The sequence below is a fragment of the Microcebus murinus genome, chromosome 9 (assembly GCF_040939455.1).
Source record: "Microcebus murinus isolate Inina chromosome 9, M.murinus_Inina_mat1.0, whole genome shotgun sequence".
NCBI lineage: Eukaryota > Metazoa > Chordata > Mammalia > Primates > Cheirogaleidae > Microcebus > Microcebus murinus.
Window position 1 is genome coordinate 85200803 of NC_134112.1, and position 19545 is coordinate 85220347.

The 19545-nt window shown below is 37.9% G+C and overlaps 1 protein-coding gene across 1 annotated transcript in view; it reads left to right on the top strand.

Moving 5' to 3' along the window:
• Positions 1–19545, top strand: part of EXOC4 (exocyst complex component 4) — a 737569-nt gene that overhangs the window by 586786 nt on the left and 131238 nt on the right. The window contains exon 13 of the mRNA XM_012739746.3: positions 12685–12840. Coding sequence (XP_012595200.1) covers positions 12685–12840 — 156 coding nt within the window. The remainder of the gene's footprint in view (positions 1–12684; positions 12841–19545) is intronic.

Sequence of the window (19545 nt, forward strand, 5' to 3'; positions counted from 1 at the left end):
TTGTGAGCTCTTCCTAGTTCCCAGTGAGTTACCACTTCCTAATTGTTCACAAACTATCTTTAATTGTCTGTTTAGAATTTTGACTTTAATTCCAAATGCAGCCCACTTCTGTAGTCTCCCTTCCTTTTCTTTATGAATGTCCGGGCTCTGCTCCTAGTCATTCTTCCCCGTCCGTCAGGACAGCTTCAAGATTATCAGCAGTGGTTCTGTGATTCCAGGCTTTGAATTACCCTTGCCTAAATTTATTATGGCTGTCAGAATATTCTTTGATCTAAGTAACTGTTAACACGATTAATCACTCTATCCTTAAAACAGTTTATTTACATGGTTTCTAGGATTTCATTTATTCAACAAGTGTTTGCTGAGTACTTCTACAAGAGTTAGTTGAGACAGAAATGAACCGAACAGATCGAATGTCTGTTTTCACGGGGTTTACATTCTGCTGGGCATGGGAGAGGGAAGACAGACAATAATTATGTATTATAAGTTTATAATACATAAAGAATATTAGAAGAAAATAAGTAATGTGGAGTATTATAAGTTTATAATACATAAAGAATATTAGAAGAAAATAAGTAATGTGGAGTATTATAAGTTTATAATACATAAAGAAGAAAATAAGTAATGTGGAGGAAAGAAATGGAGTGGGGTGGATAGACTTGGGAGCGTGGGGGGAGAAGGTTGCAATTTTAAATAGGGTGCCCCAGGGAGGCCCTGTTGAGTTGAGATTTGAGGAAAGTCTGGAAGGAGTTGAGAGACTTTGACAGGCTATCTGGGAAAAGAGTGCGCTGGCAAAGGCCGAAGGCTCCAAGGCGGGATTCTGCAGGACTCTTTTCAGGAACAGCAGGGAGGGCAGCATGCTTGGAGTAAAGGGAACAAGGAAGAGGGGCTCAGGGCATGACTAAGAAGAAACAGAGGGCCAGACCATGGGGGGGCGCTCTAGGGATGCCGAGTCCTACTCTGAGAGAAGTGGGGAGCCATTGCAGGGATTGTGCCTAGGAGCAGTATGATCTTATATACATTTTAAAATGGAAGGTTTCAAAATAGGCTCCAAGGGGACAAGGATGGAAGCAGAGAGACCAACTAAGGGCTAGTACCAGGTACTAAATGAAGGTACAAAATGAAGACAGCTTACACTGTGGGTAGCAGCAGAGATGGTGAGAACTGGTTGAATTCTAAATGCATTTTGAAGGGACAGCCAACAGAATTCCCTGCCAGGTCAGAGATATGAGAGAAAGAAAGGTGTCAAAAATTACTCTTAAGATTTTTTATTTGAGCAGTGAAAAGATGGAGTTGCCAGCTACTGAGATGGAGGACGCTGCAGATTTGGGGGCAGGCAGATCATCGTTTAAGTTCGAAGCATCTATTAAATAGCAACATGGAGACATGGAGTAGGCAGTTGGATACATACATCAAAAGGAAAGAAATCTGGCCTGCAGATAGATATTTGGCAGCCATTGACATATAAATAGTAAAACTAAATGGTATTTAAATCCGTGGGACTACATGAAATCTCCATGGAGCAGATTTGCCACCTCCCAGGGAGTATGCATATGGCTGAGAAGAGGTTTGCGAGATGAGGAGAAGCCAGCAAAGGACACTGAGAAGCTACAACCAGGACAGTAGGATGAAAATCAAGAGAATGTGATGTCATGGAAACCAAGGAAAGGGATGAGGAGGTGCTCAGCGGGGTCACATGCTGGATGAGGTCAGCATCAGAACTCAGCATGGACATATGATGCCTTTGGCAGTGTGTTGGCTGTCGCTGACTGTCACCAGAGCTGTTTCTAGGGAGCAGTAGGGGTAAAAACCAGACTGGCATGGACTTAAAGGACAAGCTAGAAGAAGAAGAATTTTAAATACAGGCAAAACTTTTACAGTGAGTTTTGCTGCGAAAGAACAGAGAAATGGGGTAGTAGTTGAAGTGAAATCATATGAAGGGGTTTTTTTTTTTTGGTTGTTTTATGTATTATTGTAAATAATTGTTATTTAAAACACATAATAGCATAATAAGTGCATATTTGTATTTGGAGAAAATGATGTGGGGAAGAGGGAGATTTGTTGATGTAGGAGAAAGTGAGGGGAAAATCCCTGAAATTATGTTTTTGGCTAGGTGAATGGGGTGGGATCTAATGCACAAGTAGAGTGATTGGTTTTTAGGCAGAAACATGAATAGTTTTCTTCATCACAGTCTGTCCTTCCTATAGGCATTGAGTTGTTTCTTTGTCATTTATATTTACATCATTTTGTCCAAACAGCAAAACTGTGTCTCCTTTGGACCACTTCTTCTTAAACACAGAAATTCCTTTTGGCTGTTGACACACTGTGCTCACCAAGAGTATCTTGATTCCTTCTCCCAAGAGATTATACCGTTTTGGGATCCCTCCCGGCTACAGTCTCCGAAATGGTGTCCACGTATTGGTGCCCACTGTCAGATCACAGGGAATATCTGGGAGTGATCTGCCATGGTTGTGGTTGCTGAATTAAAGGCCTATGCTGAATTTAGTTCGGGGTGGAGAAAAGTAATTCTGTGCAGCTTTGAAGGGGACTAAACAGAAAATCATCTTGTACGTTGTTATGCAACAGTCCACACTCAACGTGCGCACACACACAACGCATGACCCCATGGTGCGTGTTGCTGTGTTTCCTGTTACTTAATCAGGCTTTATGGGCTTAGAGAGAAAGTGTTTTCTTCTTGCGGGAATCTGAAGATGCAAAGTGTCCTTACTTCCTCTCTTCCCGTTTATTGCCCTCCCCCAGATTGGCACCTGCTGAGGAGTAATTAGGGCAGTCCTAATTTGGACAGCCAAATCCTGATTACAGTGAGAGGAAAAACAGGAAATGTTCTAGTTTTGCTGCCAGCAAATGACTGACTTAAATAGAAAGCCATATACAATTCAAATGATCCAAAATGCTCTAACACTGGGGAAGGAGGAAGGGAGCAGGAAAACATTGCAATCTGATTTTCTCCCACGTGATGCTCAGCAGATAACTTTCACTGCAATGATCAAATCCATAAACTCGCAATGCCCTCTGCTGCGAGGCAGCTTGTTTTCCAAGTTTACCACGAGAACCTGAGCGGCCACTGGGAGTTTAGGGATCTGAGGAAAGGTCAAAAACATCTCACCTTTCTGTGAGCACCTCACTCTGGAGAGAAAGACTGTAGCGTATGATGATGTCATGTTGCATGCTTTGGATGAAGAGAAGTTTCTTAAAAAGGAAATGAGGGCCAGAAGTCTTTTTCTTTAATGAACCACACCCTTTGGGGGGCTTAAAGGAAAACTCAGCTGTGAATTCTCCACTGGGCTGCATTAATGATCAGCCAGTTGGTCCATTAGTCTGCCATTTCCAAGCTGAGTGCCTCTCTCCCCTTTCTTTGCCTCTTTGTCCTGAGATACGCCCAGCAGCGTTTGTGTCCCAAAATAGTAACTTAAAGATTGGAAATCACAGTTTTCTGAAGTTTCTGTCTGTTCCAATGCAGCATTGATTCATTAATCAATTTTTTTCCTCAGGGGTGGGAGGTGAAGGGGGCTCTTTGCATTTTGCTGGGCCTGGCAGAGAATACAAATGAAACCTCTTCTCTAGTGGTAGAGGCTCAACTGATAGAAGACATAAGCATGTTATTAATATGTTTTAGGGGAGGTATAACTATCCTCAAGGTATCCTTTCCACCATTTCTTCGTAGAGGGGCTAGAACTCATGCTAGAACATGAAGAAAAAGTGAGATAAGGACAACTCATAATTGCTTATGGTAGAAATCAGGTCTGGTGTAGGGCTGGGCACCTTGTTAACCCTTGGTATGTTTGTCGTGTGAATAAGGAAATTCCTGCCAGACTGGACAGGCTGAGCAAGCAGTGGGCTGTGTGGATGGACATAATGTTGGGGGAAAGGTTGAAAAATCAGAATGACTAGGGTGGACAGTGTGGTTGGGTAGGAATGAGCAGGAAGTTTTACAGATTTCCCACATTAAGGCAAAGAGAACTATCATAGGTTTTGCTAAAGAGGATGACATGATCAAAGTAATGTTTTAAAAAGATCTTACTGGCCCCATTGTGCTGAATAGCAGGGACTAGATACCAGGGACTATGGTGGCTCATCAAGTCCTTCAGGTTTTTTTGTGTGGCCAGAGGCCAGGGTCCTGCAGGAATGAGAGCCTCGCTGAGCTTGCCTTGTAGCCTTTGCCAACCTGACTTCGAACCTCAAAACAGCCAAGGTCACACACCAGGGAAATGATTTGCATGCAAGCTACATACAAGCTTGTATTCTCATCTGTCTCTTACACCTATGTTGTCTCCTCACTCTCTTGGCTCATCTAATGCTGATATATATATATATATATATATATATATATATATATATATATATATATATATATTTGTTGTTGTTAAATATTGAATGGGTACAAAGAGCATTATAAAATATGTACAGTGTCTGTTTCACGGAGGGCATTCAGCAAGTGCTCTTTTATTATGTGCTCCTATAATTTATTACATGTCACTATTCTTATATTTATTACATTGTATTGCAATTTAAATTTTTTATGTATCATTTGATTAGTTATTGGTTTATACATCTTTCTCCTTCCAGGACATTGTTTTTCAACTATGGGCTCACATCAGAGTTATTAGGGGAGATTTCAAAACACACATACTGGATTTCCCACACTAGGCCCACTGAGAGTTGGGCCTGGGCAATGATATTGTGAAAATATCCCCAAAGTGATCTCATGTATGTTATTGATTACAGATCACTGGTCGGAACTCTCAGCTTCCAGAAGTTATTATGCGTTGTTCCATGTAATTATCTTCAATGTCTAGCATGGAGTGTCTATATAGGCCTTTCACTCTTATTAATTGATCAAGTGAATACCTTCACCTACTTCACTTCCAGTATATATCAGCTGCCCTTCTGGCCAAATAAAATGCTGCCCACCTAACCAGATGTCCTACAAATTCTGCAGCAAGCAGCTAGTCCTCATTTCTTCTACCTAACTCAGTCTACTATGATCAGATAGGAGTCTCTTGCAGTAACCTTGATGCAAAGTATAATACTAAGGACCTGGACAAGAATGAAAATAAATGCTCATTAAAGTACATAGTCCCTGCGCAAGGGCCTTCATAGTCTTTAGCTTATCTAGTCAGTCACAACAATTCTGTCGAGTTATATTTTCCTACCGGACAGATGAAGAAACAGAGGTTCAGGACAGTTAATAATGTGGCTAAGGTCACAGAATGTGGAAGTGATAGTGCGCGCATTAGAAGCTAAGTCTGTCTGACTCTAAAGCCCAAAGAAGATGCAAAGGTATTAAAGAAGACATAGGAAACTTAATAAATATTTCAAATGGTTTAGAGAGACATTGTAATAGTTAGGAACATAGACTCCAGAACGGTAGTTATGGGTTCAGTTCAGGCTCTACCTTACTAGCTGGGTGACCACTGGCAAGTTCCCAAATTTCTATGCCTTGGTTTTTCATTTATCAAATGGGAATGATAATAGTATCTACCACACAGGACTGTTGTGAGGATTAAAAGAGTTAACATAGGTAAAGTGCTTAGAAGAACAGCCAGTTCAAGGTAAATACTAAGTGTCAGCCAATATGATTATTTGGTTTTGCTCCTATTGATGATGTTTTTATTTACTTTTTAAAATTTAAATTAGTTAACTGATGATATTATTGATGTTCACTAATAAGATGACAAAAAATATATTTTTTATGCCCTCTGTAATTTCCCTGGTGTTTTGTGCTTCAATTGTATCATTCATTCCTTCAATCTATGACTTTATGCATTCAGCAATTACTTATCGAGCACTTCCAGGAGCCAGCGTTATTCCAGGGCTGAGGGTGGAAGGTCCTTGCCTTCATGGATTTTACACTTTAATGGAGAGAGTAGATAATCAGGTGACAAATAAATAAACAAAATAGGTTTTTCAGTAATAAGGATGATGTGATTTAAAAAAAAAAAGAGATTTTAAGTGACATGTGGCATCAGGAAAGACGTTGCTGCGGATGTGATGTTTGAGCTCAATTCTGAAGGGTAAGCAGGAGCCACTTGCGGATGGGGGGAAGAGCATCCAGGCAGAGGAAGGGCAAGTCCAAAGATGAGAACTAGCTCGAGTTCAGTTTAGAACTAAACTTTAACTGGAACAGAGTGAGCAAAAGGACTGAGTACTGGGTGAGTGTAGACAGGTACAGGCATCATATCATTTAGGTCATTTCTGGTCTCACATGAGAATCATATAGGAGCTTAAAACATATCCATGCTGAATCCCACTTCAGACTGTGAAATTGATATATTTTTAAAATTGTTTCCCAGGTGTTCTAATGTGCAGTCAGGATGAAGAACCATTGATGAAGGATCTCAAAGCCAGGGAATTTGAGTTTTATTCTACATTCAGTGGGAAAACATGCAATGTTTAAACAAGGCGTTACCTGGGTCTGGTATCTTTTTATGAAGATCTTAAGGCTATTCAAACACAGAATAAATTTGCTTATAGGAAAAATCTGAACATTGACAGTTGAGACAGATTTTATGTTAATTCTTGGTCCACTGCCTTTATTACAATATAATTCTTTTCTTCTTGGACTTTTAAATGTCAAACAGTTGTGACCCTTCATATGAGAACTTGTCTATTTAAAGGTTGTTATTAAATTATCCCCAAGAGTACCTTCTGTAAACTTTCCGATTCCAAATCCTTTTTCCCTGGGTTCTCGTGAATTATTTCTGTTTCCTGTAAACCATCTCCAGAGTTATATTTCTTTAGTTGTGATTCCCTGGTAGAAATAAACAACATTATAAAGCTCTCTAACCAGCATTAAGGGTGAAGTCAGAGATGATCTCTGTTCTCTTCCTATGTATTCTGCTCCATCTTAAGGGTTGTTGGGTTTTTTTTTAATGTGGATTTTGTGTTTTCGTTTTGTGTTTATTCAGCAGCAGCATAATACTGTCTCTTATTTTTGCATCCCTAATTTCTTGCATTGCTAGAAATTTCACTGCAGTTCTGCCTACTGCAGGTCGAGCCGTTCACACTCTACACTGGGCCACAGCAGTTTAATTTGGACCAAGCTTGTCCAGGGTTCATTTGTCTAGCTTGGTGCTCCTAGTTTTTGAAGTCGTTGAAAGATTCGGTCTGGGAAAGGAAACATCATGCCCTGGCTGTCACCAAGCAGTTGAATCCAATTAGCCCCACCTGCCCCTGGTTGTTTACCTAATGAAAGACTCAGCACCCCAGCTGTGTCCAGGGACCGTGCATACTTGCGCTTCCCAACTGTTCCAGAGAGGTAGCAATACACATCAGAGCCCGTCGACACGAGCAGATGTTTTCTGAATGAAATGCACTCAGCTGTATCTAGAAGGTGGACCCTTCCCTTGGCAGCCTCATCACCTGTACCACGAACAACACCTATTTTCTTCTTCCTCCTGGGAACGGGTACAAATAGTTACACAGATGGCTCTGTCTGTGGCCCATTGAGCTGTGAATTAATGAGTAGATTATGGTTCTGGTAGGGATAATTAACCCTACTCCTCTTGTGGAATAATTGTGGGAGATGTCACTCTCCTTTTGGGGGGCTATTTGGATATATCCTAGAATTTTGTAACCCACATTATCTGGTTTATCACAAAATCAAAAACTAATAAACGCTAAAAACTAATAAACTCTGGTCAGGCTGAAAACTTGCCACTTGAATGAAAATTCCCTTTAGGGTAATCGCATGTTGCTAATCAATGCTGGTATTTCAAATTAGAATATTTGGAATTGCTTTTGGGATTGATGTTCATTCCAATATGAATTAAGATATTTATTGTTGAGGGAAATATGTAGTAGCACTTCCGTTAATTTGGATTACTGTTCTTTAATAAAATGGGATCTGTGAATATTAGGTAGTAATATGATATTGAATCATTGAATTAATCCAGTCTTTAAAAAAAATGTAAGTAAATAATGTGGGTACCTTTAATGTAGTGTCCTACATAAGCTAATTTCTTTATTCCAACTAGTGCTAAAATGGAAAATTCTAGCCCCCAAAATATATAATACCATGTCACAACTATAGACCTAAACTGTTTCCTGAGCCCTAGGGCAGATGTGGGCCAACATGGATGGGCGCAGAGATTTAGATGCTAGAAAAATGAGTTGAGTTTGGGCTTCTAACACCGTGGAGCAGAATTTAACCTGTAGTGTGTGTCTACCCAGCCAAAATTTTTTCTAGATATGGACACTGAAATTTAAACTTTATATAATGTCACAAAATATTTATTATTTTAATTTTTAAAAACCATGTCAATACTGTTGTTAGCTTACAGGACATACAAAAACAGCTGCTGGGCAAATTTGGCCAGCAAGCCGTGGCTTGCCCACCCCACCTTGTAAGACAAAGTACTACTCCTGATGTTACAGATGATTGGTTTAAAAGGAGGAGCTGTGTTTGTTTCCTTTCCAAAGGGAAAGGTCATTGTAGGCTGAAGTAGTCAACAAATTCTTCATAGAGAAAATGAGTTTTTTAGGAGACTTTGCAATAATAGGCCACCTAAGAATAAGTAGAGTGGAAGGGAAAGGCTTGTCAGTAATCTCTTACTCATTTGTTTTATGAGTCAGGACTTTTTTATGTTGGATTTGTTCAGAGGAGGACACACCTGTATTCATTATTCTGATTTGTGTTCAATCCAGAGAGACACAGTGAAGGGCATAGCACAGACTGATCTGTGATTTGGTTAAATGCCAAAAGGCTTGATAGCTCATGGAGGTTGTTTAGTATAGAGAAGAAAAGGGAAACCACTAAAATGATTTTAGTTTAATAAGTTATCCAGACTCCTGTGACTGAAGAGAGCTTATTTTTATCTCCAGTTCAGTTTTTATATACCGTACAAACACCAGGCATTGTTCTAGGCACTGGGAGCATAAGAAATCAACTCTACCCTGATAGGACTCACCGTGCAGTATGGGGTCCCAACTTGGAAAACTGTGGAATAGGACCAGTGAGAGCAGTAGAGGATGGCAAAGGCAGAGGTTGTTACCCTTGAGTGCACATTTGAATGACATGGGGAAATTTTAAAAATTCTGTTGCCTGGGTCCCACCCTACAGAGATTCTGATTTACTTGGTCTTGGGTATGGCCTGGGCATCTTGGTTTTTCCCTGGCTCCCACAAGTGATTCTACTGTACAGTCAAGGTTGTAAACCCTCTGATATAAGGGTGAGGAGGCACAAAAGAGAAGACTCAGTTGTGCCAGGGGAAGGAGCCAGGGCACTAAGTAGAAGCAAACAAGGAAGATAAGAAAAAACTTTCTAGGCAGATAACACAGAAGCAGAAAACAACATATCCCATTTAAAAATCTTTAAAATACTTATTATGGATAGAGTGTTAAGCCAACATGGGTTCGCAGCAGTGAACAGAGACAAAGGAGGAAAGTAATAGCAGGAGATGAAGCTGCAAAGATAGATGTTCATGCCTTGCTAAGTCTGGTCTTGGTCTTATATGGAATTCAGAGTCACTGAAGAGTTCTGAGAAGGGAAATAACATGATTGTATTTGTAGTTTAGAAAAATGAGTCTTCTGACTGGTGTGGGAAGTTGGACTGATGGTCTTGTAGCTGCAGGGAAGAAGCTCAGTTACAAGGTTATTGCCAAGTCCAAGTGAAAAATGATGTGGCTTTAAATATAGATTAATAGCAATGAACCTGGATAGGAAATGACAGAACCGTAAGATATTAAGGAGGCAGAATTGGCAGGATGTGGTGACTGTGGGTGATTAGGATGACTGTGTTCCTGATTTGAATAATTAGATGGCTTGAATAGGGAATACTAGATGTTTAGTGGGACAGAGAGAGGTGGATAATAAATGAGTTTCTTTTGACTCATTTTAACTTGAAATGCTGTTGGGACTTTCAAGGAAAGTTCTCTAGTAAATCTTCGGATATGCAGGTCCGAGACTTAGAAGAGAGGGCCCCCCTGGAGATAATAATTTGGGAGTCATAAGAATATAGGTGGGTCAAGTCTGGCAAGAAGAAGGGATTATCTAAGTGAGAAATGCAGAATCATGTGGACCATGACATTTAAAGCCACCGAATCTGGAGTAGGAAAACAGCCCCTAGAAGAAATTGGAATCCCACACATGATTTAATCCATCTACTGTTTTTTAGAAAATGTTCAATTATTATATTTTTCATTTCTAGATTTTCTATTTGGCTCCTTTATAAATGTAAAATGTATGTTACAGCTACATTTGTAGCATAATATGTTCAAGTGAGCACCCCAATTTGTACTACCTGTGTAAGGAAAGGAAGCTTTAAGTAAAAAAAAAAAAAAAAAAAAATTAAAAACTTATTTGGAATCATTGAAACCCATAGGACCCAGAAGAGGTCAATGCAAACCACCTAATAGTGACATCTCAAAAACTCAGGACAAGTCCCCCTGAAGTAGAGCTTCCAGACCAAAATAGCAGACCACATGAGAAAATGCACCACCATTAGAAAAGAAGGCAAATGCAAGAAGCAAGACACTTGGTATCCAGAGAACTACTAAAGAATATAGCACATAAAAGAAACTTTAGAATCATTGTTTTCTAAAATATTCAAAGAGATAAAGGAAGGAATATAATCCATGATACAAGAACAGGACATTTCAGAGGGGAAAAGCCACTGGATTTGTAAAAGAGACAAATAGAAAAATCTAGAAATGAAAAATATAATAATTGAACATTTTCCAAAAAGCAGTAGATGGGTTAGATCATAGCATAGACCCATGCCAAGAGATTTCATGAATGGAATAATTGAATGAGAGGTGAGGAAGTACAGTAGTGCAGGCTGCTTATTTGATGAGTGCCTTTGAAGGAGACAGAGGAGCTTGTTAGAGAGGAATGCTGGATCAAGAAAGAGATTCATTCATTCATTCATTCATTCATTCATTCATTCATTCATCTTCTTAGAAAGTAAGAGTTGAGGAATATAATGCAGAAAAAGATACTAAAAATATGGGGAAAAGAGGAGATAACTGGGGGAGAAGGGATCCCCAAGAGCCTAAGTAGAGAGATTACTGGAAAATAAATGAGGATGGTATAGATTTGAACATATTTCTGTTGGGGGTGGGTGTAGACTGTATGAAAGTACATAATCAGTTCCCCTCCTTTCTCTGTCAGATGGGAAAGATGTGGGGGATAAGCAATGAGGAAATACAGAAAAGGCAAAGGTTTGAAAAACAGCCACTAAGAGAAATGGGGAGAGGGAGGTGACCAGAGACAGGTATAAAGAATGCCAGGAGAACATCGAGGGTCCACCTGCACTTGAGTATCATAAATCTGAGGGGGGTGCCATTCTAAAAGATTGCACCCAGCAATATGCAAATATGAGATGAAACCAGTTAGATTGGTGAATTAATCTATAAACATTGCAGAAAAGATGCAAGGAAATAATAAAAGAGGGAGTAGAAGGTACCAGTGATTTGAGAGATTGGAGGTTAAACAGTTCTGTACTCTAATTTTTGTATCTCTGACCACAGTTACTATTAGAAAATGTTTGCTTATAGTGAGTTAGAAGAATTCTAGAAATCACCTAGAATTCTCTTGTTTATTCCAGTTTATTTTAAGAGAACTAGGCCAGTACTGCTCCCTACATCGTGAAATTATGTTACTTTAAGTCCAACAGTCATAAATCAAGGTTTGTAGGCTTCAACTTTTTTTTCTTTTTTTTTTTGGTCTACAAGTGTTACTTGTCTGGTAGATCAAGGAGGTTTTATCATACATACACACATGCAGTATATGTTGTTTATTTGGAAGTATATAATGTCCCCAGTATGACCCTTACACCAAGAGAGGTTCCCGCCTATGATGGGGGAAACTTCCTGGAGTCTTGGTCATCTTCAGAGGGGTAGTCAGCTAATTAGTACTCCCTTCATAAATAAATGTTTCTGTCACCTAGTATTGCTAATGAGGATTTTTAGATCACTGAAATTAGTTACGGCGACAGACATGTTGAACAGAAAGAGAAGCTTTTTAAGTTGAAATTGAACGTTTAAGATGAATTTACAGGTACATTTTGGTAAGAACAGTGTTAATAGCTAATCCATGGGCTCTATTAAAGGATTTGAAGGCTGTCAACTCTAGGTCACTAGTCAAAGCCATGGAGATAGCAGTAATCAAAGGATTTTTCTGCCTGAAATCCAGGGCAGAGGATTTCTTTATGATGGTGGATTGGCTTTGAATAGAAAGGTGTCCACAGTTCAGAAAATACCTTCAAGTAGAACTAATTGAAGTTTAAACCAAGAACTCAGAGAACAACCTTTTGTAACACTTCCGTCACCTTTTCAGGTACCATTTATGTTGTCATTTAATAGCATTCCTTTATATTATCACCCCACTTTTTATTTATTCAACCTTTCCTTGAAAGCCCCGCCCCAAAACCTACCATACACTTTTATTTCTCCTAAGGGATTAACTATGACAAGGGGAGCTAATTACTACTATCAACTTTCATACTTACTCAACAATTAAGAAACTAAGAGTGAAATCTAGAAATGCTGTTTCCTAGTAATGTGACCTATCAATGATTGTCACTGCCTCCAGGTCAGATAGTGGATTGTGTTCATAAGAGAGATGGGTATGATATCTTTTTTTCTGCAACAAAAGTAGATGAAAATGCCAACTGAATACCAGGCATTGTGCTGAAGTGTCTCTTTTCTATTGGCTGTGTTTAGGGGCATTGTCCAGTCAGAAGAAAAATTTGTCATCAGTGCTTCTTGGGCAAAAGATGATGATATCAGCAGACTCTTGAAATCTCTACCCAACTGGGTTAACATGGCTCAACCCAAACAGCTGAGGCCGAAGAGAGAAGACGAAGAAGATTTCATAAGGTAAAAGGTCCATTTTCTAAGTTGTACTAAACATAGGGAGGAAACACATCCATTTAGCTAATCCTTTCTTACATGAAATTTTGGCAACTTCTAAAAATCAAGCAACAATTACTTGAACTTAGTAGAATGTTTTTTAATCCAGCCTCACCTCATTCCTATGCAAGTATGCCTTGAGTTCAAAACTTTAGAAGGAAGGAATTTGTGGAATCAAATTTGGAACACTGCTAAATTGGGATAAAGTATCTTTTAAATTGTAGGTCATTTTTCCTTCTTAGGGGAAAAATATAATTCATTCATTCAGAAAAGGTGTATGATCCCTGTTATAGGTTATACCCTGCAAACATGACAATAAGATAAGGTCCGTGTCCATACAAAGTATGTTAGCATCGTTCTTAATGTGTCTTTCAGTTCTAAGAACTGCTAGTTGGACTTTCTGGAAAATATAAATGTACGTTCCATGGTGTTCCCACACACAGTTTTCTCTGTGATCATTTTCTACTTGTTTTGCCAAAAATAAAGTCTCTCTTTCAACTTTAGCACTCACCATTTACCTTTGTACAATTTAAATTATTTGCTCAGCTATGAAAATGTGGCCTGCTTTGGTGAAGCTACTCATTCCACATGACTGGCTTGCCACAATGAGACATTTCACCTTTGTCGTTTTAGAGCTGTATAAGGTAGAAAAACGATGGTGGTAATACTTTGTCACATTAAAATTAGGTTTATTCTTATTGTCTTTTGCCTACCCAAGTGACTGAATAAATGGGAAATGTAAAATCAAGTGAAATAAAATAAAAGCATCTCAAAAAAGCAAAGACCAGAAGAGTAATCAAAGAAGTAATGGCCAGTATTTCACTTTTAATTCATCATAGAACTGTGGGCTCATCTGTTTCTCAGATTGTGGATTGCAACTGTACATAAATAAATCTTTATTACCCGCAAAGTTAACTCTAACCACACACTTTAGTGCCATGCTTTTAACCAACATTTTAGTATGAAAATTTTCTATAGTGTCATGTTAAACTTTCTTAAAACAATGATAATCAAAAGTTCACATGTAATTTAACCTAAAGCCTTCCTATATATATTTTTCTTCCTTATTATTTACATTATCTCAGAGAAACTTGTCAACTAGCTATATTGATGTAAGAAAACTATTAATATATTTTTTCTTTTTTAATTAATAGATTTTATTTGGGGAAGAGCAGTTTTAGATTTACAGGAAAAAATTGAGCAAAAAATACAAGAGTTCCCCATATATCCCTTTACACCTCACCCCCCAAATTTCCTCTATTTTTAACATCTTGTATTAGTGTGGTACATTTGTTATAATAGATGAGTTAATATTTATACATTATTAATAACTAAAGTCTATAGTTTATTTTAGGGATCACTCTTTGTTTTCTATGTTCTATGGGTCTTGACAATGTATCTGCCATTACAGTATTATGCAGAATAATAGTTTCAGTGCCATAAAAATCTCCTGTGCTTATTCATCCTTCCCTCCCTCAACACCCTGAACCCCTGGCAACCACTAATGTTTTTATTGTGTCCAAGTTTGGCCTTTTCCAGAATGTCATATAGTTGGAATCATACAGTGTGTTGCCTTTTCAGATTGGCTTCTTTTGCTTAGCAAGGTGCATTTAAGTTTCCTCCATGTGTTTGTGTGGCATTATAGCCCATTTCTTTTTATCTCTGGATCACATTCCATTTTATGAATATACCATAGTTTGTTTATCCATTCACCTATTCGAGGAGATGTTAGTTGCTTCCAAGTTTTGGTAGTTATGAGTAAAGCTGCTGTAAACATTTGTGTGCAGGATTTTTGTGTGGACCTAAGTTTTCAACTGATTTGAGTATATACCAAGGAATGCTATTGCTGGATCATATGGTAAAATATATTTAGTTTTGTAAGAGTTGGCCAAACTGTCTTCCAAAGTAGCCTATCATTTTGCATTCCTACCAGCAATGAGTAAGGGCTTCTGTTGCTCCACATCCTTGCAAACATTTGGTGTCAGTGTTTTGAATTTTGGCCATTCTAATAGGTGTGTAGTGACATCTCATTGTATTAATTTGTAATTCTCTAATGACATATGATGTCGAGCATCTTTTCATATGCTGATTTGCCATGTGTGTATCTTCTTTGGTGAGGTGTCTGTTCAGATCTTTTGCCCACTTTTTAATTGGGTTATGTTTTTTCTTATTGTTGAGTTTTAAGAGCTCTTTGTATACTTTAGATAGCAGTCCTTTATCTATTTGGTATTTTGCAAAGATTTTCCCCCAGTCTGTGATTTATCTTTTCATTCTCTTCACAGGGTTTTTTGCAGAGCAGGAGTTTTGAATTAAGTTCAACTTATGGTTTTTTCTTTTATGGATTGTGCTTTTCTGCTTTCTTTTGTTTTATTTGATACAATTTCAATTTTTTGCTCCTCTCTGAGCATATCAGTTATACTTTTTTTTTTAGCTGTTTGCATTTGTAATATACATTTACAACTAATCCAAGTCTACATTTAATGACACTGTTCCACTACCCAGGCAATGCAAGTACCTTATAACAAAGTATTCCCATTTCCTCCCTATCACTTGTGACATTGTTGTCACTCATTTTATCTATCCATAAGCTACAATCACTGATTATAATGTTGCTATTATTATTTTTAATGAGCTGTTACCTGTTAGATTAATGAAAAATAGGAAATGAAAGTTTTATTTTTATCCTTATTTATTTCTTCCCTAATACTCTTCCTTCCTTAATGTAGATCCAGGTTTCTGACTTGTATCATTTTCCTTCATTCTGAAGAACTTTTTTTTTTGAGACAGAGTCTCACTTTGTTGCCCAGGCTAGAGTGAGTGCCGTGGCGTCAGCCTGGCTCACAGCAACCTCAATCTCCTGGGCTCAGCAATCCTACTGCCTCAGCCTCCCAAGTAGCTGGGACTACAGGCATGCGCCACCATGCCTGGCTAATTTTTTGTATATATATTTTTAGTTGGTCAATTAATTTCTTTCTATTTTTGGTAGAGACGGGGTCTCGCTCAGGCTGGTTTCGAACTCCTAACCTTTGAGCGATCCGCCCGCCTCGGCCTCCCAAAGTGCTAGGATTACAGGTGTGAGCCACCGCGCCCGGCCTCATTCTGAAGAACTTTTAACGTTTCTTGCACGGCAGGTCAACAAATTCCCTCAGTTCTTATTCCACTGAGACAGGCTTTATTTTTTCCTTTTTTATTTTTATTTTCCTTATTTTTATTTTTATTTTCTTTTTTATTTTTTCCTTTTTCACTTTTAAAGGATAATTTTGCTGGATACAAAAATCTAGGTTTGTGTATTAGTTCTTCAGAGAAACAGAACCAATAGGCTGGCTAGACAGATAACAGATTTATTATAGGAATTGGCTTATATTATGGAGGCCAGTAAATCTTACCATCTGCCATCTACCAGCTGGAGAACCATGAAGGCCAATGGTGGGATTTATTCCAAATCCAAAGGCCTGAAAATCTGGGGGAAGTATGGGGGAAGACACCTAGTATAAGTCCTGGAGTCTGAAGGCCTGAGAACCAGGAGCTTCAGTGTTCAAGAACAGGAGAAAAGGGACATCCCAGCTCGAGAAGAGAGAGAATGAATTCATCTTCCTTCCACTTTTTTGTTCTATTCAGGCCTTCGATGGTTTGGATGATGCCTACCCACACTGGTGAGAGCAGATCTTCCTTACTCAGTCTGCTGATTAAAATGCTAATCTCTTCTGGAAACCCACTCACAAATACCAGAAATAATGTTGTATCAACTATCTAGGCATGGCTTCGCCCAGTCAAGTTGACACATAAAATTAACCATCACAGTTGATTGTTTTCTTTTAACATTTTAAATATTTCATTCCACTCTCTTCTTGCTGGCCTGGTTTCTGAAGAGAAGTCTGATATAATTCTTATCGTTATTCCTTTATAGGTATTATTTTTCTTCTGACTTCATTAAAGTTTTTTTTTGTGTACTTTGAATATGGTATGCCTAGATGTAGAACTTCTGGCCCATCCTGCTTTGTATTCTCTGAGCTTCCTGGATCTGTGGTTGAGTGTCTGTCATTGATTTGGGGAAATTCTCAGTCACTGTTGCTTCAAATATTTCTTCTGCTCCTTTTTATCTTTACTCTCCTTCTGGTATTTTCATTATGTGTATGTTGTACCTTTTTAAATTGTCTCACAGTTCTTGGCTATTCTTTCTTTTCATTCTTTTTTCTCTTTGTATTTCAGTTTTGAAAGTTTCTATTTCTTCAGTGCCACCAATTCTTTCCTTGGCCATATCCAGTCCATTGCTGAGCTCATCAAAAGCACTCTTCATTTTTTTATAATTTTTATTTTATTTTATCATATTATGGGGGTACAAATATTGTTAGGGTTACATATATTGCCCCTGCCATTCCTTCCTCCACCCCCTGCCTTACCAAAATATCAAGCGTGTCCTACCCCCAGGTGGTGCGCATCGCACCTATTTTGTAAGTATAAATTCTTTCCCTCCTCCTCCTCCCATCTGCCCACCACCTGATAAAAGTTTGTTTGTTTTTTTCTTTTTTTTTGACCTTTGGGTTATACTGTATATATTAAAGCACTCTTCATTTTTGTTGCACTATTTTTGATTCCCAACATTTCCTCTTGATTCTTTCCTACAGTTTCCAGAGTTTCCATCCCTCCTTACATTGCCTGTAGTTTATTTTTTATTGAATATATATTTAATATATATAGTTTTAATGAAGGATAATAAATATAGAGAAATGTACACATATCAAAGGCACAGCTGGGTGGATTTTTATACTTCTCACTTTTATAGCTAATACCCAGATCAAGAAACAGGGCGTTAGCAACAAGAATTAGAACATAGCAACAGGGGCCTTCTTTTACTTCCTTCTAGTTAGTGTCCTGCCTCCTTAAAAGTTAGCCTGACTTCTAACTCCATAGATTAGTTTAATCTATTTTTGGACTTAATATAAATCAAATCATGCAGATGTGTGTGTGTGTGTGTGTGTGTGTGTGTGTGTGTGTGTGTGTGTGTAGTTATGACTGGCTTCTTATGTTCTACATTATGTGGGCAAGATTCATCCATATCTTTGTGTAGAGGTTCTCATCACTCTATAGTCTCTATTCCATTATGCAACTTCACCACAGGTTTTTGTTTTTTTTTTAAACAATGGAAATTTATTTCTTACAGTTTTTTAAGCAAAATAAGTTTTTATTTTTATTTAATTTTTTTATTTCAGAATATAATGTGAGCATAGGTATTTTGTTTACATGGATTACTTTTGCACTGCTTGAGTCAGTTTTACTAGATATACTAAAGTAGCTAAGAGTTGAAGGGAACTATTTCTAGCCCTGTTCCAGAAAAGAGAATGCTGATCCAAAGAGATGAACCTTCATGTACCACCTCATGCTTCTGATTTAGAAGAGCTAAAATTAAAGTCCTGGATTTCTTTATTTTTGTTTTGCTTACTGAATTATGTCACTTTCCATCCTAACTTTGAAGGCAAAACAAATTATATTTTTGTTGAGTTATAATATACATGAAGTGTAATCTTAGGTGTTTAACTAGATGAAATGTTATATATGCAATTATACCATTCCAGATCAAAATATAGAATTTTTCTAGCACCCCCAAAAGTCCTGCTCTCAAAGTAAACACTATTCTGATTGTTATCAGCATAGTTTAGTTTTACTTATCTTGAAATTTTATATAAATTTAATTAGAGTTTCTGTTTTCTCTTGCTGATCATTATGCCTGAGAGATTTGTCCATGTTTTTGCATGTAGATGTGGTTTGAAAAACAAATTGTATTTGCTTTAATAGAAGAAAAATAATTTCTTAGGTCCATTTTGTTTTCTATGTGACTGATTCTTTTCTCCTAACTTGTCACATTCTGTATCCTGATTAGAAGTTGAAAGCAAAGGTAAGTAGGAGAGGACACTATTCACTGATATTCCAATATGGTAGAGTTGACAGAGAGCCTTGATTTAGCATATTAGATTGCCATAGAACATGGCATGAGCCACAAAGACTGAAAAGTCACAATGTTCTCCTATAATTAGTTTTTAAAGCTCAGAGGGCTTTTTGGCACACAGATGAATATAGAATCCAGTGCCCTTTGCATTGAATAAAGGTTATGTTCCCTTCATTACTAAACGAGGCTCTTTTCTAGTCTTGTTTTTTAACTAAAAAATAAAATGTATTATTTTCAGACTTAACTTTGAATAGAGGGGGAAAAAATAGGTCAAGCCAGGGCTTTAATAGAAAAAAGAAAAATAGCAAATATCCTTTTATTCCCAAAGAAGCCAAAAGCAGGCTTTTTAGCCCATTGTCTTTGCACCTGTCATATATATGTATATATTTATCCTTTTGAGATCAATGAGTATCTGCTGATAAAAGGCAGTCCTGCTTTCTGGGGATGTAATTAACAGAAAGGGTAAGGTGTGTGGGGAATAAAGAAGACAGGAAGGGAGCTAGGGAGGCCATGTGTATTAGAAAAACAGTCCCAAAAAACCCCATTACCCCCTTTTCATTCAGGGCCCCTGAATTTCAAAGCATAGGAAATCATTTCTCTAGAGCCAGGTTTGACAACTCTTCAGGTAATAAAAATCAGGCAATATATAAAATCTACAAATTAGTCTTGAACTCTAGCAGGCAGAAAGATGCATGATAAAGAACTAAGTCTCTGGACAGGTTGTGTAA